Below are 19,822 nucleotides of genomic sequence, written 5' to 3' on the forward strand. Positions count from 1 at the left end.
ATTAAAAGACCAATAAGGTGATATTTTATTCTGCGACACAATTATGGTATCTATTGTCTTGAAAGCTCCCGTCGGGCCTGCTGTGCATTAGCAAGTTGCTTTAATATCTCAACGGTATCCTCCCAGCTGACGCAGGCATCAGTGATCGAAACGCCGTACTTGAGTCCTTTAGGACCTTCTGGAGGCACTTTTTGGTTCCCCTGTTTTGGACCATGTTAGAGTTGATTTAGATTGCGAACACCGTAGACAACAAAGTGACCACGAACCTCATTTATGTTGCTCTCGATCATGACACCAAAGATCGAGTGATCACCAGCGGCGATCTGCTCAGACAAACTAGCACTAACCAATTTTTGGTTCTTATGATTCTTTCGGCTGTTGCCATGAGAGCAGTCAACCATGATTCTCGCAGGCAAGTTGGCTTTCTCGAGAGTCGTGCGCGTTTGGTCAATGCAGGGCTTCTCGTAATTTGGACCCTGATTTCCTCCACGGAGAATGACGTGGCATAGATCGTTGCCCTAGATATCGCTTAAGTTACAGTTTGAAAGTTTGGTCATAAAGAATCAATTTAATTTACCTTGGTTTTTGTGATAGCCGCAAGGCCTTGCTTCGTTACGCCAAGGAAATGGTGCGGGTGCGACGCCGAAAGAATGGCGTCCATGGCAATTCCAATGTTTCCGTCGGTACCATTCTTGAACCCGACTGGGAAACTGACTCCGCTAGCAAGCTCTCTATGCAGCTGACTCTCTGTTGTTCTGGCGCCGATGGCTCCCCAGGAAATCAGGTCGCCAATGAATTGAGGAGAGATTGTGTCCAAGAGCTCAGATCCAACCGGAAGACCAATAGCAGTCTGGCGGCAACCACGTTGTAAATATCTCCGATCACAGGCACGTGACATGTTAACCAAACATTACCAGATCGCACAATAGCTTCCTTGCGACACGTAATCCTTGGTTGATGCGGAAGCTTCCATCAATGGAAGGATCATTGATGAGACCTTTCCAGCCAACAGTCTATGGGAAATCCGCAGGGTCAGAAAAGGGGTCTGAAGCACGAACAAGGGTGAATACAGACCGTCCTTGGTTTCTCAAAGTAGGCCCGCATTACAATGAGGAGGTTATCCTTCAATTCGTCGGCAAGTGCCTTCAATCTACCAGCTATGAAAACCCAAGTTAGAATCTCCAAAAAAAAGGAGCAATGATATGTGATCTTTCACCATATTCCAAAGCAGCATCGACGTCGTGAATAGAGCAGGGCCCGACAACAACTAGTATTCGGTCATCGTCGCCTCGTAAAATCTTGGCAGCTTCCCGACGGGCCTTTTGTACCGTTTGTTTCGACTGCGGCGTCATTGGGTGCTCTGCTTGGAGAATCTGTGGAGGCACTGAGAAAAAGAAAACGTCATAAGCGGCAAGTCGTCCAAACGGACGAATAATCTAAAGAGAGACTTACACAGAGGGTCATATCCCAATACACGGGTATCATCGGTCGGGAGGTCGAGGTCCTCATCCGAATTCGTCTTGGAATGCATTGGAGCGGCGGACTTTGAGATCACTTGCTGAACCATATTGACAAAAGAAATCAGAAATCCGCTCCGAGGGGTTGAGGAAGGCAAGAAGAATATCCCGATGGCAAAGGAAACGCAGATGGCAAACGACGCGCGGTCAAAGCAATCCCCTCCTTCAAGAGTCCTTTTTTGAATACCCACCAGTTTTCTTTTCCGAACGCCCCGATGGTTACGAGATCTGAAGATGGCCTCAGCCAATGACAAGCCTTTAAGATGCATTTGATCCGGATCAATTTCAGATAAGATCTAATTATATCCGATTAATTGTATATTACAGATCTTTACAAGGCTCAAAAAGCAAATCGCAAGCGACGCAAGCTCACAGCGCCAGAGGTCGTCTTTTTGAAGCAGACGGAGGAGCATTAGATGACAGATATTATCCTTGGTGAAGGTGGCAGGAACAATTGCGCATGACCGGGCATGCTATTATAGGAAGGGAAACCGGCCTTTTGAACTTCTCATATCTAGATGGTAAATTGGGAATATTCAGCGGATGGTTTGTGTAGGAGGCAGCTCTAGGTTATCATCTAGTTCATCAATTCGTAGGCTCAAGGGTCGCTTTGGCGCGTTGTGTAGGGTTGTAGCGTTCTTCTTCTCATTTGCCAAGAGCCGTTTCGCGACAGTCACCCAATGTTCACAGTGGGTTCTATATGAGCATTGTCAACCAAAGGGGCGCCAAGAGGAACTCACGACGAGGCTCGACTTACTGAACAATCTCTCGCAAATCGCGTCCATCTTCTGACAGAGTTTGAATCTCTGCAGCATCTCGCATAAGGTTAGCGTTGAAGGACGCCAGCTACAAGAGGGAAAAGTCGACCTTAGCCGTCACTGGTACATGTATTGCGATCGCCAGTGAGAGGTGTTTTTGTACCTCTTGAGTCAATTGAGCGAATTCATGGTCCCAGGCATCTGTTGGTTTCTCCCGGCCTGCTCTTACCAGCAGGTGAACCATCCAACTAATCATGGTCGTATGTAACTTTATATTCTCTGTTGTGGCAAGGAGAAGTGAGGACACTGCCCAACTGAATGACGGTACTATACTACCCACCTTCGTTTCTTATATCGGTGTCGGTATTCAATTGATCGAGTAAGCGAGAGAGCCAATTCTCTACATGTAGAGGAATCTTATGTTGTTCCTTTTCCGTAGTGTTGGACAATGTATCTAGCGAGAGGAAGTACATTCGTTTAGAATTGAGGACATAACCAGTTTGAATCAATTGAGGAATCTACACTCCGGAGGAAGAATCTCTGCGCGGGATCACAGGTAGTATAATCTGGGAGTCTCACCGTTTGATCCTCCGAGATATGTGATCAAAGGGTGGTGGTTCACACATTATACTACCCTTTGCCCGTACGGATTGCATCTTCTCCGGTGCATCTTCTGAGAGGAACGTACCAATGAGATTCTTGCCAATTTGGGCGCTCCAGTTGGTAAGTGAGTCCCGAAGCGACTGTCGCTCGGAAAATGGTAATGGCTTGTCAAGGTCCCGCGCACTGTAGGTCGTGTATCTACAAGAAAGAACTAGTCAGGTTATCCACTTGACAGCGAACCTTGAAAATCAAAAAAAAAAACTACCTATCCTCCAATTGATTTTGCAAGTTAATGACATTACTGGCAATTCCATCCTCTCCTGACACACGCATTTCCAGTTTGGTTAGCCATTCTTGGACTTCCAACCCGACTCTGCTCAGTATTTCTGTCAGAGGAAGATAGTCCTTCCCATTCGTATTCTTCTCATTTCGTCTCAGCAACTTGTATCCTCCTTCTATCCAGACCTCCGTTTCTTTCCGGATTTGCGATATGTCCTCTTGAAATGCCAAGTCTCTATCGCTCGTGAACCTAATGGCTACTGATGTGATCTGTTCCACCCATTTCATCAAGTGTTCGGACAAACTCTTGACATCGTGTATTTGGAAAGCTTTGAGCAAAGGGTGCTCTACTTCAAGGGTATCAACTTGATCTCCAGTGTCGAGATTGCGGAGAACCATATCCATATCTCGTTGCATTTTAGCCAAAGTCTCAATATTATGCTGATCTTCTTCGACAACAGACTGGGACAATCGGATAAGTTTTGACCTCCATTCCTCAATCTTTCGTTCGATGTTGTGGAGTTGCGAATCGTTAGTGTTACTGATGATGACTGTCATGTGGTTTGTAGCTCGAAGTCGGGCATGTTCGTACTTCTGAAGAAGAACTATATCGGCAATGCCGTGCTCTTGACCGATTCGGAGAGCCAAGGCCGTCGCTGCGTCAACCCAGATGCGTTTCTCTTGCTCTGCCAACCGAACGGCGTCCTCCAACCGATCACGTTGCATTCTGTAAAGCTTGTGATACTCTTCCAATATCTCTCCCGTATTGTCCGACTGTGTCAATACAGATACTAGCTTTTCCTGCGCATCTTGGGCTTGTTTCGTAACATCCAAATCATGCTTTCGGATGATCTCAAGTTCCCTTACCAAATCCGCCACGGTTTCCTTGGACCGTAATAACTCGTGTGATAGTCGTCTATTCAATTTCCTCTGAGCCAGCAATTCCGTATGTAAGTGCTTGACGTGTTTTGGGATCTTGGTGAACATGTTGGCGTATCTGTTTCGAATTTCGGCTAAAACTTCCCCGCGCTCGATCATGTTGACCGTCACCTGTCGTATCAGCTCTTGGAATACCGCATCATAAATCTTTTGCTCTTCTTGAATGATGGCTAAAAATGCATGCATTTCTGTTGGGTATTCCTGATCCATTTCTGCACCAATTTCTTTTATTAGTGCTTCCATTGTATGCTTGAGGAGAGCAACTTCTTTGCGAGTGGTGGGTCGCATCGCAGCCAGGTTGAGTTGGTGCTCGGAAGAAGCGGGTACGTTGGAAGACTGCTTGCAGACAAAACCCAGTAAATCAAGATGTTGTCCAGATGATTAACTCTTATTTGCTGCTCACCCACCCCATTGGCGCCAACGCCAGGCGCAACTATATTCATACTGTCGGCAGTCACCGATCCAGCTCTGTCGCCTGGAAAACTTTGAGTGCGCCCTCTTTGTCCACCTGTGTCTCGACTGACATCCTCTGATTGCTCCGCGTGAAAGTTACGCTCGTGTCCAGCATCATATATGAACGACAAATCGTCGTTAATTCCAGGCGCCTGTCGAGAGATTTGTGCCACTCGCGAAGCTGGTGTTCGTTGTATTGTGCTACGGGATGCTGGACTAGCTGTGTATGCGCCTTTTTGTACATGTGCTGTCGGAGTCGATTGGGTTGAAGGAGCATCGAGACCAGTATTGGAAGCGATGGCCTCGGGCAGAGGGTCGGCTTTCGAAGACGTGAAGGCCTTGGCCCTAGTTGAGGTTTTTCTAGCAGGAGTTGGCTTAGGACCCTGTGTGGAGAGTCTTGAAAGGTCGGAAAGAAGAGCAGTTGGAAGGTACGACATAATATTCGATGTGGTGGTGAACTACCACCCACGAAGGATCTGCATGCAAAGGCTGTCCGTACGCGTTGCTGACTAAGATGTATCACGTGGATACGACGGGTACTGTTCGGCTGCCTTTGCTGCAAGTCTGTGGAAGGTAGGTATCCAAGGATGATGAAGAGGGGCTACACCGGAACATTTTAATACCTACTAGATGCACAGCTCGCAAACGCCTTTCATCCTCGTTATAGCAGCGGAAATGAGCTAATATTTTTATTTCTTAAATCCAAGTTGCGGACCTCACTTCGTAGGTCGCGCCAGCAAAGAAGTTGACCTTTGTTATCTGACCTTCTGGAAAGGGTAGCTTACTTGCAAGGCTAAATGGGGAAGCCATTCCGTTATCATCGTGCTCCTTTGGTAATCCTAGGACAGGCAGAATCAAAGCGCATGGCAGTGGCCAGTCTCCATACTGGATCCTATTGATTTTACATTGCACGATCGACAGGACACGATGTACACATTTAGCCAGGTGACGATATTTGTAAATTCGCCAGTGCGTCCCTCATCTCAAGGCCAAGTTGTGGATCTACATATTTTCAATTGTTAGTGCATATCTGTGGTATCTACGATTCAAACCAACTCACTTCGCCGCATATCCACCAAACAAGCCAGCTTAGGATTCTGTGATATGGTAGAGGCCGCGGCTGAGATCTTGATCATGCAATCTTTGAAAGCAGCCACCGCTATAAGCCAAAGTTCCTTAACTTCCTCCCATGCTTGCTGGTCCTTGCCAAGCGATGCCTTGCAACCATCGAGTATAAACGAAAGACCTTGTTCAAGCAATCCTTCCACAGTCAGACGATTACTCTCAACTTGATCAGAATTGAGCTCGCGCAGGATCATCAACGAAAGAGTCGTCATACTAGCCCGCAAAGTGAGCCCATCCTGCTTCGCGCTGTGGTCAAATTCCACGAGATCCCGCAGAAGTAACCGGGTCGCGTCTATGAACTTCCTGTCTGCCGACACCGCTTTACGATTGGTAGCAACAATGTTGAGAAGGATGCTAACAAGTGTGAGCCTCAAAGGCGACTGCGAGTCGAGAATGGACCAAAAATCGACCACCATGGCACAGCCGCCTTCATCCACAAATATGTTTCCAATCTCTGGGTCCGTGGTTATATTTACAAAAGCAGGACCGAGAAATTCCATAGGATGCACGCCAACAGAGTTCATTCTGCAACGACAGCAATAAGCTACATTATAAATACTTAGTCGTCACAACCTGCTTACCGTCTTCTCCCTGCTAGAACAAGCAATGGAACAATATGCCGGATCTCGTGTGGAGAGAGGGTATCATCTTCAGCCAGCCATGATGATAGCGCCCTAAGACACGATGCCGTGACTACATTGTCCAAGACGCCTATATCGTTTTCGGATCGATACTCCGCCTTTCCAATTGCAAAGGTCAACAGCTGAACAGTGTATGTAGGGACTAAGGTAAATGGCTCACCATTTCTTCAAGCAGATAAGCACTGATAGCGGTAAATGCTTCATGCAAAGCCTCTCTGATTGAAAGCAAGACGTCGACGGAGATGGATATAGGACCGTTCTCTTCCACAAGCCCGCGCATGGAATAATCGACAATTTCACAACATACTGGCGTTATGGCCACAAATTGTGATTCTGGCGTCGTAACGCTGTTGACGGGCAGGTCGTCGAGCAGGACACGGAGCTCCCCGCACGCCACGTGAATCAGCAACGCTACAAATTGTTCAACCGAAAGCCGAGACGTTCTTGCATTTTGAATCTGCTGATCGGTGAAACCCCATCTTGAACCAAATCGCCGAAACATTGTCGCTGCTAAGATTAAAGACATATCTCTCTGGCTTGTGCCTGAACGAGAATTAGCGATTCGTGGCACATGAGGTGCAGATAAGAACTACAACATACCAATCTTGCTTCCGTACACATCCTTAAGCCCCTCCCGGATTTCTAGCGCCCATAGTGGTATAGCCTTATCCGTTTGCTCTTCGGGTAATGCTGAGCACAGTTCAATCAACAGGCTACCAACATCAAATTTGAGCTGCCCTTGATTATTAGAAAAGACGGCGGCAAGCGTGGGCAATATCCCGAAAAGCGTGCTGTCAATCATTGCAGAACCGGTCGGATCTTCAGTACCTCGATAGGCATTCGCCTGCCGCACATACGTCTCAACAACCGAAAACGCCAGTTTCGTGATAGATGCTGTTTAATATGAGCTTTAGTCAATAAAAAAGGTCTCATAAGAGCAAGTGGTTATGCTTACAATTAGCATCACGCGAGTCAAGTGCAGTAGACACTACTGTCTGTAGCACAGGACCGAGATGATCTAATCCGCTTCGCGACATAACCATTCTCTGGAAACATTGGAGGATGCTTTCGAGTACTGCTTCGGAAGGTGTTGGAATATTTGCCAGCAAATTCCCCATCAATGTGATACGCATAAGAAGCTCTGAATATGATGAACATCTGATAAGTAAAGTGTTATTCACCACAAACCAAGCCAATAAAAGGTAACAATATGACTCACCAGGACGAGTAGCAAGCGCATCATCGGAGCAAAAGCCCGCTAGAAGGTTCACGGCAATTGTGTGCAGAGCGTCAGCTGGTATATCCGCTGTATCTTCCGCTATAGAGTCGTATCGTTCCCCACCTTTTAGCATACTTTTGCAATTATAATCAATGATATTTCGCACTTCTCCCTCACCGGCTTTTAATAATCGATCCACAAAACGCCAGTTCATGCGGTCGAATGTGAAGTGTAAGGACTCTTTGTCGGAGACCGGATCGAGTAATCGAGGCAGTATTAACATCGCTACAAAGTTGTCTTCATCCCTGGTTTCTGATGATAGTAAAGATAAACATTGCTCTAGTTGTTGACGTTTGGTGCTCGAATGGCTGCTATCCGCCATTGCGTTGGAGGAATTTACAGTTCAAGGTGAGGTAAAGACCAGAATTTGTGATTCCACACGGACGAGTGCCGACCATGGCAACAACGATCATTAACCCAAAAATGGAAAAATGGCATGTGCGTAAGCAGACCCCGACAGCGATCATGAATGCCAGTCAACACAGTTGGAAAGACTAAGGCTAATCTTTGCCGCTTTGGCAGGTCAAACTTCCAGCTACGCTAACTACAGTCCATCTTACAAATCCTAGCTCTAGAAGTTCTCCTTTCGGAAAATAAATCTACAATTGCTGGTTGCGCTCTTTTTCTTTGATAGATCCCACAGCTCTTCCGCTAGAATCTCCGGTCCGCAGAAGAAAACACCTACAGTTCCTCCTGGAAAGCTGGCTGCGGTCTGATCAAAGATTACGTTCCAATCAGGACGGCCCCAATATGCTTCGCGCGTCAAACCAGTCAGAATTGACGCGCTTGATTCATGCCGAACAAGTTGCAATCCTTTCCACAGCAATACCGAACGAATATCTCGTGACGAGTTTGCAGATGTTATGAACGTGTGAACTCGGAAAAAATTTGCAGCTGTATTTTGCTCAAGCTCCTTCAAGAGATGGGTGAACCAACTAGATATGGGTTAACAAAATCAATACTCGGTGCCGGCGTGAGGATCAACTTTTGTTTCAAGAACAAACCTAAAAGCTCCACGAGATCGATTAATCCAGAAGAGATCAATCCGTCTTAGCCTTGATGATTGCTGGTTCCCTGTTTGTATCCGAATCTGGAGGTCTCGGAGAATCGACGCAAACGGTGTTACCCCAATACCAGTACCAATTAACATGATGTTCTCAAAGTCTTCAAAGTGTTGGGCAGGAGCTCCGAAAGGACCATCCACGTTTATTTTTCTGAGAGCATCGGGATTCGTTTTTGCCAATTTCGCAACAGCCCCGCTCCAGTCGCCATTATCTCGGATGTGAACCACGAGACTGTCCTCTAGTGGGCTGCTCGTTAACGTGTATGGATGCCATTGGATGCTTGAAATGCTCGGGATGTTGATAAATACGTACTGTCCTGGGCGATACCTTCGGTGCGACTTCCGTGGAGTCAGCTTCAACTTGACTGTTTTCTCGGCTTGGGCTTTAATTTCAGTCGCATCATATTTGAGGTACGCGGCTCGGTATATTCGGAGAAGTCGTTCAATAAAGTACCACAATAGAGGAATGCTGAGGTACATAAACATATGGGGAAACTGAATCCATTTCCAAATCCCGTGAATGAGCAAGGCCACAGAGAAGACGAGGAACGCATGGTGAGAATACCAGAATGTATTGAAATGCTGGCGCCGAAATTGTGGGATCGAAAAGATCACCAAGATTAGGAGCGCAAGAGTCGCAATGAGCCCGGAGATTCCAGGCAGTGTTTCAATAATGAGCTCCGAATATGTCGGCAGAGTCGGAAACTGCTTTCCACTGACTACTGAATTCAATCCATTCAGATCATCCAAATTAGCAACTTTCACGTACGTGCTGCCCAAATGACACCCTATGTGACCAATGGCAGCCATGACGATAACATAGCCTACTATCTGATGGAACAAAATGGCATGATCGAAGGGAATGAGGCTTTCCAGCCAGGTACCGCGCGCGTACGTGAGCAGCGTCCGTGACATAGATAGGAAACAAAGTGGAACATTGAAATACAATATTCCCGCAAAGCCCTTAGCTGCCGCTGCACCAATACCGAGTGCTTCTCTTTTCGCCGGCTTTTGGTATACGCTCATGAAATAGGCTATAAACATTGCGGCGTCCACGGCAGCGTACAAAACAAGGCATGATATTTCCCGAGCATGTAACGACATGTAGATGCGTATTCTTCGCCACACTGTCCATCTGTCATCCTCTTCATCGTCTTCGTCCAAAAGAATTGATTTACTTCGTAGCAAGAAGTCAGCGGCCTTCTTATCTGCTTGGAGTGGATTCAGTGTGGCATCGCGGGTGTTTATCGAGTGCTTGAACTCATCGAAAGTAACACGACCATTGCCCTTGATGTCCATGTGCTGCATAAGAGCGTCAGCAACAGCGTCCAGCTCTGTATCAGATAACTGCAGTGCATTGTCCAAGGCCGAGTGATGAATTGTGGCTCGAAGCTCGTCACGTACAACGTACCCCGTTCCATCCAAGTCGATCATGTCAAAAGCAAGCTTTGCTTTCTCCTCCTCGTTTACATTCTCCGCATTTGGGCTCAGAAGAGCAATACTAGTCAAAAGTCGCGCTACGTGAACCTCGTACCGTGGTTCCTTTGTCTTCTGAGTGTCAACGGCGTCCGATACCTCGGTGATGCTAAACAGCGCTTTTAAGGTATCCTTCACCTTTCCTGATTCTCGCTGAGTCAATTCAATCCCTGGCAGAACATCTGCCAGCTCTGACTGGGTCAAAATGATCACTTTCTCAACTGCTCTCTGGCTTTGCTCATCATTTGCATAGAAAATGTCTTTATACTCCTGAAAAAGCTCGTCGGTTTTGTCCCAGTCCATGTACGAAAAGGCCTCAATAGCCCTCTTTAATCGCAAAGCATCCTGATTTTTCTTCATGTCTCTTTAAGCGAAAATTTAGGGAGGTCAATGCACTTCCGCGTGCCGATCCGTTCGATCTACCGACTTTGCTAAGACGCTGCTACGCAAGATCACAAGCGATTTTCATTAGAAACGGACAATCTCACTGGAGATCAATAGTCGCAATTTCACTTGCAGGAATTCAGCTGAGCAGACAGCGATAGCAGGAAGATCGAAGATGGATAAATGCTTCATAATCACCCGGGAAATCCTGGCGCTGGAAGGATAGGGAGGTCACTTTTTATAGAGACAATCCCAGAAGACTAGGCAATGACACCCTTGATACCCGTGGTACAGCCATTCACCCTGCATTTAACCCTAACACTGTTCTTATCCAGCAATCCTCCGTTCGTATCCTTCTTTTGATTACGTGATAGATTAGCCAAGCGTCGGATCATTTCAGAACTCATACTGGTTCCCATCTCGTCAGTTACCGTAAGATGTCTGGTCGGCGCGAGACATCATCAGGCATAAAAAAGTCAAGACGAGCATCAGTTGCCGCAAATGCAGGCTCTATGCGAAGAGATGCATCGTCCGCAAGCGATACGGCTACACAACAAGCGGAGGAGACGGAGAGAGAACAAGTATTGGCGCCTGTCGAGACATCCACCGAAAAGATAGTTCCTGCAGAAAACAAAGAGTTCACAGAAAATGTTGAGGAAACACCCCTTGCCAGCTCGTCCGAAACCCCAGTTGCAGACCCCCTGGAGCTTGGAACTCCTCCGCCTTCTGGCGAGACTCTGCGACCGGAAGATGCGTCGGGGTCACACTTGGAGTCGGACGCAAGTATCCCAGCCCCACCCATTGCAAATGTGTCCGATCCTGTTTCCAATGTTAGAGAAAGATTACCTGCAGTAAAGGATCTGCCAGGAGCCGATGACAAAGCCCAGCACGATACTATGTACACAACAATGGAAATAGAGTACGACAATGCATGGAAAGAGGTAGCCGAGAACGATGAATTAAATCCATTCCGCATCGAGTACGAGAAAATGCACCGTGCAGTAATCCGCTCAAGGGAGCACATTGAAAAGCTTTTCGCCCAATATGAAACTTCTTATGATGAGTATCGGGTGAATCTGGCACAAGCCCAGGAGGCAAAGGAAGCTTCGGTTCAAGATCAGCAAACTATCAAAGTTTTACGGGCGCAGATTAAGCGGGCGGAGGAGATAGTGGAGTCCAGCAATAAAAGAGAGGAAGCGGCAAAGGAAGAGCTACGCCAGTTGAAGATGGACATATCCAATCTAAATGCCACTCTGAAACAAGGTGTAGGACTTAGCACGAGTCAGGAAAAGGCACTCCAAGAGCTTCTCCAGACCAAGGAGCAATCTACAAAAGAGCTTGATGAAGAGCTTGAAAAGATTGTACATCTGCGAAACATTATTGCGGATGTGTCCGAGAAGATTAAAACTGCTGACCAGCAAAAGCGCGACCTAGAGCGAGAGATATACGAATTGAGAGACAAAAGCGCCACAAAGAAAGCAGACATTGATGCAGAGCTCAGGAATAAGGAGCGTCTTGAACGAGATTTGCGAGAACTGCGGGTGGTGGTAGCAGTCAAATCACAAGAAGTTCGCGGGAAGCAAGATTCCGTCAACAGAGCCACAGATGATATTTCCATTCTTGAATCCCAGATCAAGTCGCAAAAGAACTTGATGGAAAAGCTGTTAAAGGACCAAGAGAGTCTAACAATCCGGACTATAAAACTACAACAAGATGCCGACTCACAAATGACGACCACTTCTCACCTGATTGAGGAAAACGAAGCATTAGCCAACGAACTCAAGACACGCGAGGCCGAGCTTCAAAAAAACACTTTTGAGGTGAAGAAAGTTGCTAGAATAAAGGACGCATTGAATAAGAAGATACAGGAGGTGGAGGAGCAGAAATTGGAAGCGGAACTGGAGCGTAAGGATATTCGCGGCGAGTGTGAGGACGCTCTTGCTCAAATCGAGCGCGCCAAAAAGAATATCGACCAACACAAAAAGGCCATTGACGATCTGACACGCGAACGGGATATCTTACAAGCCAACTTTCACAAGACGCAGACGGAACTACACAAGCATGGACAGATGTTGGTTCTCTGCAAACAAGCCCGCCACAACATTGAACTCGAACTGGCCAGATATGAGAGGGAAATCATTGATCTGCAAAAATCTGTGCAGCGGTTGGAAGCAGAGCGTGATGCTTATATTACAGAGTCTGTAGCCCTACAGGGTTCCTGCGTTGCGGGCATTCAACAGATCAAAGCTAAAGAAATCGAACTTTTTGACTACAAGAAGCGGACAGTACAAGCGGACACAAAACTAAAACATCAGCAAAATTTGTACGAAGCGGTTCAGAGTGATCGCAACCTGCATAGCAAACATTTGATAGAAGCACAGAGCGAAATAACCGAAATGAAGCGCAAGTTGAAAATTATGAACTTTCAGATCAACGGATTCAAGGAAGACATAAATGCTAAGAACCAAGCCTTGGCGGCAGAGGCGGCAGAACATGCAAAGTTGGAGAAGGATATTGAGATTATCACAGAGGAAATCAATACGTTACAGCATCAGAATGAACTTGGCCAGGCTTATATTCGAATTCAGCAAGCCGAGTCCAGTCGCCTAAATCAATTCGTCAAAGATGCGGAAATGGAAAGATCGAGACAAGAGAACGCTCTAAAAATTCTCATAACTGAACGAGACAACCTCAGCAACCAGCTTATCCGGCAAAACGAGGAACTTGCAAAGGTGTACGATTCCATCAAGCTGCAGCAGTCGTCCTTGCTTCGAAGCGAGCTCCATTACCGCGACCGACTAAAATCTCTCAATCATCTGCGGAAAGAGATTCTCGAGCTTCGTCGTCAGAACGCTACTCTAAAATCAGAGTCGGCTAGCTTTAATGACATGAAGGACACTATTCACCGGTTGGACAACGATCTGCTGCACGAGCAGACAAAGATAAAGGCATTGGAAGAACAGCTGAAGCACCCCATCAATGTCCATCGATGGCGAAAACTAGAAGGGCGAAATCCAAAAGCTTTTGACATGATTCAGCTCCTTCATACATTGCAGCGGAAACTGATTGCCAAGAGTAAAGAGGAGGCTGAGAAGGAGCAACTTATTCACAGCAAGGAAACACTGTATTTGCACCTCAAATCACTTTTTGCTAAGCAAGTTGGACCTGAAGCACTGGAGCAAATTGCTGAGTATCGGCACATCCTCAAAGACAAAACAATGCAGTACAAACATATGGGAACGGAGCTGAATATGTACCAAGCTCAATTGAGAGAGTACAAGTATTCGATTGCTCAGCTCAACAACGGAGTCAAGGCAATCAGAGACCAGTTTATGCATACAAATCGGGGAGCTTTGTCGAGTCCAGCAGTCCGACTACGTTCAAAAGCGCGCTCCAAGCAACCAACACCGCCAATACCTCATGAACAAGCACCAATAGCTTCAGAACAGGAGGAAATGCAACCTACATAGCTCCGATTCCCCACGCTGCAAGCGCATGTCTAGAGACTTGAGATACTTAAAAGTAATATTTAAGTGGACGTTCCTGTACTATATATTATTTAGCGTAGATTTCGGCCTGCGTCGTTTGTTTATATAAAGTGCGAGGTGCAATTGAAATAATTCCGAGTGCAACCGATTCCAGCCAAATGATTACGGAACGCGCACCAGACCGCGTTGAAAGTTCCAACCTCGCCTACATTCTAGTACGAATCACCTGCCACAATTGCCGACCCACGTCAACCCCCCAATGCGCCAATGAAGAACCAAACTATCCTAGAGGAGGAGTACGTTCACATCTTGATTTCCGATCTCCAAGAGCGCTGCTGAAATATTCTGCTGATAGGTTTGACGAAAACTATGAGCCCACACAAGAAGGTATGAGAATACTTTTCATTATCCATATTTCTGACACCCGTGCGGTAGAATGTAAATAACACGCCCATGAGCAGAGATTCTCGATTATGCCAAGTTTCTCGGTATAGATCCCGAAAAGGAAAAGCATCTACTCTGGATCGCCCGCGAATCATTGAAGGCCCCGCTGCCACCGAACTGGAAGCCATGGTATTAGAATATCAATGACGATGGATATAAATCTTCCATTATTCACACAATTTAATTTACAGCCAAACGGATGACGGAAACATCTATTATTTCAACTTTACCACGGGAGAAAGTATCTGGGATCACCCATGCGACGAGCACTATAGGAATTTGTATGAGCGCGAGAAAGCGAAAGGGCCACCAAATGAGGTATATTGGTGCGTTGTTCATTCCGCAACAATGCTACAATCGAATGGTGGCTCATGAAATCTGTCTAATGGCAGCGTGGAGCGCCTGGTAAAACTGATAAGGTACAGAATACCGTTCTGCACAATCATAAGTCATTCAATGCTCAAATGGAGTCAATATAGCCGACGGAACTTGGGAATGCCACAAAGCTTGGTACCGCCGGTCTGAAGCCTGCACTTGAATCAGACGAAGAATCCTCTGCCAATAAAGATGTGGACTGGGATGACATCGACGAGGAGGATGATGACATATTGGATAATCTTGTTCGCCAACAAGATATTAGTAAAGGTCAAAAGTCACAAAGCCGGGTGAACGAAGACGACGATTTCAATTTCGATATCAGCAGCGACAAAGATGACCTGATAATGCACGCTAGACCCAAGGATCCCAAGAATATGGTTGGCGTCATGGCAGGGCAGGAACCCGAGGGAAAACCAAAAAAGACCATTGATGAGATGGAGGAGCAGGAGCAAGAAAGGCATAAGACTGCCGTGGAAGCAATCAAAAGGAAGTGGAAGGCAGAGCTAGAGAGGATTGAGAATGAAGAAAAGACGAAAGCATCCTCTGCGTCGGATCAAATTCGACGCAAATATCGTGAAGAGATTGAGAAGACCGAAAAGACCGAAAGGGAGGCGGCAGAACGCAATATCTCTGATTTGCGGACGAAGTATGCAGCTGAAAGACGATCCGTTGAGCAGGAGGAACAACGCAGATACGACCAGGAAACGGCAGAAATCAAAAGACGATATGAGCAGCAGCTGCGAGACTTTGAAGCCACGCAGAAATCCCAATTTGACGAACAGCAGTCGTCCCTGTCCCGGAGACAACAAACAATGAGTGAAGCGCAGCTCAAGTTTGAGAATGACGTTTCTGATATAAAACAGCGAAATGCCGAGGCTCTAGAAGAGGTCCGAAAAAATGAGCTCGCAAAATATAACCAGGAATTGACAAAGTTGAAGGAAGAATTTGCAGAGAAGCGGGCAGCAATGGAGAGGGATGAGCGAACCAAACTTGACAAACAGATGGCGGACCTCAAAGAGCAGTTGCAAGATGAACTTGAGCGAAAACTTTCGAAAGAACGAAGTGCGGCGGAAAAGAAGGTCAAGGAAGAGCATCAGGAGAACCTTGATGCGCTGATTCGACGGCTCTCTCAAGAAAGGGAGGTGAAAGAAAAAGACATGAGCGAGTCTTATGAGAGGGAAACTGCACTACGAACAAGTAGGCTACGCCAGGATCTCGTCGAGCAAAATGACGCTGCACTAGAGGAGGAACGTGTGCGACAGCGGGAAAAATTGGAGCGCCTTAAGGGAGAATGGGAAGCGAAGATCCGGACCCTAGAAGCTGAGGTGAATCGCAAAGAAAAGGGCCTCAAAGCTCGTAGTAGCGCTCTAGATGCCGGCAGCAGGCAAGAGGCTGAACTAGCAGCTCTACAGTCCGAGAGCGAACTGCAACTAGAGCAGCAGCGAAATCAGAAGGAGCAGTTGGACAGAGAGAAGCTAAAGTTGGATTTGTTGGAGAAAGAACTCAAGGCGAAGCGCGATCAGCTGCAAGAGGAAGCCCGAAATCTGACATCTGCACAGCGGCCATCACATATCGTTAGTGAGCAATCCGCGATAGCGTCTCTCGAGGCAGATCTAATTGCTCAACGCCAGAAATTGGAATCCGATCGTGCAGCGGTTCGCATTGCTCAAGCCGAAGTGGACCGTTTGCGCGCACGTGTCGAAGCAGAGAAAGCAGCGTTGCTTGAAATTGATAAACAGCAGGTTCTTGCCCGGGGTCGAGGTGGGCATAAGCAGAAGAGAGACGGACTTGACGGTACGAGGCCAAAGGATTTGGACGTCCGGGGTACCGGAGACGCCGCGCAGGAGGTCGAAGGGAAGTCGAAACCTGCAGAGGATATTTCCATAATTCAAGAAGACTATCAACGAAGACTTCGAGATTTGGCAGAATCCCTAAATTCAGAAACTCCCCTTGATGCTGGGCACGAAAACAACTGGGACCTTTCCCCTGGTATTTGTCGTCTCACAGGCGTCAGTGTGGCATAGGTGCTAATTTTGGGTTTTCACTGGTTAGAATCTGAAATCTCTGAAGGTGTCACCACACCAGTCATTGTGGATGAACCTGATGAAAGCGAACTTGGCCTATCTTTGGATGCTTTGCAAGCTGATGATCTGTTCGGTGTTAGGTACATGTGTGTCTACATCATCTCTAAGATTGTGTTAGCTCATTGTTGTATCGAGTAGATCACAGAGTCCAAGCACACAGCTCCGATATCGTCTCGCTCAAGAAGAACAACAGATCAAAAAGACAAAGAAATTCCTGCAGCGTCAGCGTAAAAGCATCAGCGCACGACAGCAAGAGCTGGAAGCAGCGCGATCCAAATGGAAGCATGATATTGAGGAAATATCTCTGGTGCGTGCTCATGCAATGTGATTTGATTCCGGGCTTCGTACCTATATTTCATGGTTAGAAGCTAGCGCAAAAGCATGACGATTTTAGCGCTCCTGTTGCAAAAGAAACGAAACGTGATTTAGTGTCTTATGAAATCAAGGAGGGCAAACAGGTTAGCACAAACACTGTCATTCATCAGACAAGTCATTGACACTTCTACCACAGCAGCAACGCAGCGGAACTTTGGACGAAATTGAAGGGGAGCTTGGAAAGTTACTGGGGCTACTCCGCTCGACGTCCAGCGCGAGGCGCACAATACCAAGGTATTCATCAATAGATTACATGAGGAAGACTCAGCTCAAGCACGCTACAGCATCCTGTTTATTACATTTCCAGCACACCGTCCTACAGACATCCACAATCACCGGAACGTTCGAATGCCACACTGACAACACCTCTCCACAACTCATCTGATGAGATACGCAGCAGAACAAGTCCTTCCAACCCGGCCATCAGCCAGCATCGCAAGAGAGCATGGGAGGTAGGGCATACCAGAACTGAAGCTCTACTGGCCGAGCACAACGCCTGGCTCAAAGGTGAGTTGGCTGGGGATCTGAGAACGTCTACAGTTGCTCATTTTTATATGGTTCAGGATTCATGGCCCGTCATTCAGGCGTTCTAAGTCGGTAACCCCGTCCATCATGCCACTTTATCACCTCTTGCTTGACATGTGAGACTCCGTGTAAATGTATTTAAACTTGTATACTTGAATCGACGTGAATTCATAGCATCTGGTCAAAGTTGTCTTGTCCCTTGCAGCTGTAGTATTCCCAAAATGTCTTGCTAGCACCAGACGAATGTCGACTGCTACTCTATGAGCTCTATAAGTATGATCTATGGATGCTATGTCTCCGCTTGCAATCTACAAGCTACATGCTCTCCTATTCATTGCGGCGGCAGAAGAATTCGTCCCATTTTTCGTAATTGCTCCAAAAATACGAATGTTAGAATGGTGTGGGGTCTGGACAAAAAAGCTGTCAATAACAGAAAAGTCGCTCGTGTAATTACAAAGCCTCAGATACTCACCCCACCCGCAGATAATGTGCTGTGAATCCTTTGTACAAGGCAGCTACGCCCTCAACTTTTGCAGTCTTGACGAGACAGTCGATCCCTGATTTATACAAAGCACCATGCTTCCCATCCGCAGCTGTTCGTTGATTGTACTATTCAAAAGTACAAAAAAGTTCATTTAAGCGACCACAGAAGCAATGCATGAACTGAACGTACCATTCGCGTGCTGGCCACATCGAAGGGATTCATCGCAATGCAAACGAAAAGACTCGTGATCAAACTCGCTGCGAGATGCAGTTCCAGGCCGCCATGTCCATCATGAAGATTGAACCATCCGCTTTGTGACAACAAGTGCTTACAGGAGTCGTAGCTGGAAAGCTGGACTGCGGAGCCTATTCCAGTTCGTAACATTGCCGCGTCCACACCTCGCCATAAACCGCGCAATCCTTCTCCACGATAAATGATTTGAAGCGCACGCACGGTGCCCTGTTGAACATAACTGTGCTGAGCACCCACCGCGGCAGTCGACGTAGTTGTGTAAGATTGCATGCGCTATGAAGGAGCAGATGAAAGGTTATTATCCCGACAGTCAGGTTGAACGAATAGCACTCAGAGATGAAGAATATCAAGCCTTACGGTTTTGACGAGGTATAATGGGGAGGCGACTGAGGCTCCTATTATACCGGAAGTCGCTCCAGCCATAATCATCGCCGGCAGTTGAGTGGCATGACCGTGACTGGTCATATCAAAAGCACGCAAGTAAGCCAGTTTTATTGGTTCATAGAGACCGAGACGAAAGCCATTGAGTAGAACCTGGTACGCATAGGCCTGCAGTGCAAACCGATATAAGAAATGCGAATAGAGGCGAGCAACCAGAGAAATACACTTACCGGGCCCAATCCTCGTTGTATTCCCCGCAGGCCCTCATTTCGAAAAATGGTTACAAAGGCAGAGAAGGCATTTCCGTAAGGATGAGGAGCTGCCGCCACCGTATTCGGAACAGACGGTGCAAGGCGAAGGGGCAGAGCACGGCGCTCAAGTTCACCTTGCAGTTGCAGGCGTGTTTTCACTACCTATCAAGGAATGGTGGTCAGACTTTCCAAAGCTAGAAACAGCCTATAACTCGTGCTATTTTCCCATTCATACCTCCCAAGGGTTTGTAAAAGTAACGGCACCACAGGCAGCGAGAGCGCCTGTTGTGAACTGAACTGCGTGGTGCGCAAAGGGAGACTGGGCTGACTGAAGAGAAGATGTGCGTGCCGTTTGGGCTTGCCCAAGGTGGTGGTTTGCCATGTGTGTCGTGTATGCTTAATGCAAATGCGTCGTCCCAAAAGTTTTGTGCAAAGTGAATATATGCGAATGCGAGTGCGAGTGCGAATGCGATTGCGAATGGCCGTGCGAATCCCCTCCAATGTTCGTCGCAGAAAAAAGCGAGTTTTATGGCGATGCTGGTGATTTCCTTTTAGTGAATTGTATTGTTTCTCGGCTGTGATTTGTTTAGAATAAAAAAAAAAAAAAAGTTCCTTTCATCCCAAACTGTTCATTCAGCCCAAA

At 47.0% G+C, this 19,822-nt stretch overlaps 7 protein-coding genes across 9 annotated transcripts; 2 read left to right on the forward strand and 5 right to left on the reverse strand.

Moving 5' to 3' along the window:
* Positions 1-16: 16 nt before the first annotated feature.
* SPPG_07999 (3-deoxy-7-phosphoheptulonate synthase) lies at positions 17-1,735 on the reverse strand. Its single transcript, XM_016756151.1, has 7 exons — positions 1,453-1,735; positions 1,217-1,384; positions 1,075-1,157; positions 915-1,013; positions 578-850; positions 267-518; positions 17-200 (listed from the first exon to the last, which is right to left on the reverse strand). Exons 1-7 carry the CDS (start codon positions 1,565-1,567, stop codon positions 51-53), a joined length of 1,140 nt encoding a protein of 379 aa, XP_016604835.1. The 5' UTR covers positions 1,568-1,735; the 3' UTR covers positions 17-50.
* A 55-nt stretch (positions 1,736-1,790) lies between these two features.
* Positions 1,791-5,008, reverse strand: SPPG_08000 (uncharacterized protein). Its single transcript, XM_016756152.1, has 7 exons — positions 4,504-5,008; positions 3,144-4,432; positions 2,964-3,076; positions 2,616-2,729; positions 2,439-2,554; positions 2,275-2,363; positions 1,791-2,213 (listed from the first exon to the last, which is right to left on the reverse strand). Exons 1-7 carry the CDS (start codon positions 4,984-4,986, stop codon positions 2,054-2,056), a joined length of 2,364 nt encoding a protein of 787 aa, XP_016604836.1. The 5' UTR covers positions 4,987-5,008; the 3' UTR covers positions 1,791-2,053.
* Positions 5,009-5,205: 197 nt separating this feature from the next.
* SPPG_08001 lies at positions 5,206-7,956 on the reverse strand. Of its 2 annotated transcripts, none has more exons than XM_016756154.1 (8): positions 7,712-7,956; positions 7,535-7,633; positions 7,271-7,456; positions 6,916-7,209; positions 6,476-6,858; positions 6,256-6,413; positions 5,610-6,199; positions 5,206-5,551 (listed from the first exon to the last, which is right to left on the reverse strand). In XM_016756154.1, the coding sequence occupies exons 1-8, from the start codon at positions 7,914-7,916 to the stop codon at positions 5,487-5,489; spliced, it is 1,980 nt and encodes a 659-aa protein (XP_016604838.1). In that variant the 5' UTR covers positions 7,917-7,956; the 3' UTR covers positions 5,206-5,486. The 2 variants fall into 2 exon arrangements, with proteins under 2 accessions (XP_016604838.1, XP_016604837.1); XM_016756153.1 differs by having other exon boundaries at positions 7,271-7,473.
* A 78-nt stretch (positions 7,957-8,034) lies between these two features.
* SPPG_08002 (uncharacterized protein) lies at positions 8,035-10,845 on the reverse strand. The gene is made up of 3 exons (XM_016756155.1): positions 10,651-10,845; positions 8,599-10,575; positions 8,035-8,529 (listed from the first exon to the last, which is right to left on the reverse strand). The coding sequence occupies exons 2-3, from the start codon at positions 10,491-10,493 to the stop codon at positions 8,166-8,168; spliced, it is 2,259 nt and encodes a 752-aa protein (XP_016604839.1). The 5' UTR covers positions 10,494-10,575; positions 10,651-10,845; the 3' UTR covers positions 8,035-8,165.
* Positions 10,846-10,954: 109 nt separating this feature from the next.
* SPPG_08003 (uncharacterized protein) lies at positions 10,955-14,148 on the forward strand (the record flags this gene model as incomplete). The annotated part of the gene is made up of 1 exon (XM_016756156.1): positions 10,955-14,148. One exon carries the CDS (start codon positions 10,955-10,957, stop codon positions 13,985-13,987), a length of 3,033 nt encoding a protein of 1,010 aa, XP_016604840.1. The 3' UTR covers positions 13,988-14,148.
* An 82-nt stretch (positions 14,149-14,230) lies between these two features.
* On the forward strand, positions 14,231-17,993 carry SPPG_08004. 2 transcript variants are annotated; one of them, XM_016756158.1, is made up of 12 exons: positions 14,231-14,301; positions 14,361-14,392; positions 14,467-14,578; positions 14,641-14,767; positions 14,842-14,868; positions 14,929-16,816; positions 16,880-16,991; positions 17,050-17,218; positions 17,277-17,369; positions 17,423-17,520; positions 17,594-17,793; positions 17,850-17,993. In XM_016756158.1, the coding sequence occupies exons 1-12, from the start codon at positions 14,273-14,275 to the stop codon at positions 17,885-17,887; spliced, it is 2,925 nt and encodes a 974-aa protein (XP_016604842.1). In that variant the 5' UTR covers positions 14,231-14,272; the 3' UTR covers positions 17,888-17,993. The 2 variants fall into 2 exon arrangements, with proteins under 2 accessions (XP_016604842.1, XP_016604841.1); XM_016756157.1 differs by having other exon boundaries at positions 17,280-17,369.
* SPPG_08005 (uncharacterized protein) lies at positions 17,921-19,810 on the reverse strand. The gene is made up of 6 exons (XM_016756159.1): positions 19,415-19,810; positions 19,159-19,341; positions 18,905-19,096; positions 18,485-18,820; positions 18,284-18,420; positions 17,921-18,218 (listed from the first exon to the last, which is right to left on the reverse strand). Exons 1-6 carry the CDS (start codon positions 19,559-19,561, stop codon positions 18,143-18,145), a joined length of 1,071 nt encoding a protein of 356 aa, XP_016604843.1. The 5' UTR covers positions 19,562-19,810; the 3' UTR covers positions 17,921-18,142.
* Between the last annotated feature and the right edge of the window lie 12 nt (positions 19,811-19,822).

Source organism: Spizellomyces punctatus (assembly GCF_000182565.1).
Source record: "Spizellomyces punctatus DAOM BR117 chromosome Unknown supercont1.18, whole genome shotgun sequence".
NCBI classification, from domain to species: Eukaryota; Fungi; Chytridiomycota; class Chytridiomycetes; order Spizellomycetales; family Spizellomycetaceae; genus Spizellomyces; species Spizellomyces punctatus.

Coding starts and splice junctions, on each gene's coding strand:
- SPPG_07999 (XM_016756151.1), bottom strand. CDS start 1,567: ATGGTTCAGCAAGTGATCTCAAAGTCCGCCGCTCCAATGCATTCCAAG. Junction 1,385..1,452: donor ATTGGGATATGACCCTCTGT/GTAAGTCTCTCT, acceptor TCTTTTTCTCAG/TGCCTCCACAGATTCTCCAA. Junction 851..914: donor GGAAGCTATTGTGCGATCTG/GTAATGTTTGGT, acceptor GGTTGCCGCCAG/ACTGCTATTGGTCTTCCGGT.
- SPPG_08000 (XM_016756152.1), bottom strand. CDS start 4,986: ATGTCGTACCTTCCAACTGCTCTTCTTTCCGACCTTTCAAGACTCTCC. Junction 2,730..2,963: donor AATTGGCAAGAATCTCATTG/GTACGTTCCTCT, acceptor TCCTCTCGCTAG/ATACATTGTCCAACACTACG. Junction 2,214..2,274: donor GATTTGCGAGAGATTGTTCA/GTAAGTCGAGCC, acceptor ATGCTCATATAG/AACCCACTGTGAACATTGGG.
- SPPG_08001 (XM_016756154.1), bottom strand. CDS start 7,916: ATGGCGGATAGCAGCCATTCGAGCACCAAACGTCAACAACTAGAGCAA. Junction 7,210..7,270: donor TGACTCGCGTGATGCTAATT/GTAAGCATAACC, acceptor CATATTAAACAG/CATCTATCACGAAACTGGCG. Junction 6,414..6,475: donor CTTATCTGCTTGAAGAAATG/GTGAGCCATTTA, acceptor GCAATTGGAAAG/GCGGAGTATCGATCCGAAAA.
- SPPG_08002 (XM_016756155.1), bottom strand. CDS start 10,493: ATGAAGAAAAATCAGGATGCTTTGCGATTAAAGAGGGCTATTGAGGCC. Junction 8,530..8,598: donor CGATCTCGTGGAGCTTTTAG/GTTTGTTCTTGA, acceptor ACCCATATCTAG/TTGGTTCACCCATCTCTTGA.
- SPPG_08004 (XM_016756158.1), top strand. CDS start 14,273: ATGAAGAACCAAACTATCCTAGAGGAGGA. Junction 14,393..14,466: donor CTATGAGCCCACACAAGAAG/GTATGAGAATAC, acceptor GCCCATGAGCAG/AGATTCTCGATTATGCCAAG. Junction 14,869..14,928: donor CGCCTGGTAAAACTGATAAG/GTACAGAATACC, acceptor GAGTCAATATAG/CCGACGGAACTTGGGAATGC.
- SPPG_08005 (XM_016756159.1), bottom strand. CDS start 19,561: ATGGCAAACCACCACCTTGGGCAAGCCCAAACGGCACGCACATCTTCT. Junction 19,342..19,414: donor CTTTTACAAACCCTTGGGAG/GTATGAATGGGA, acceptor ATTCCTTGATAG/GTAGTGAAAACACGCCTGCA. Junction 18,821..18,904: donor CATTATACCTCGTCAAAACC/GTAAGGCTTGAT, acceptor GCTCCTTCATAG/CGCATGCAATCTTACACAAC.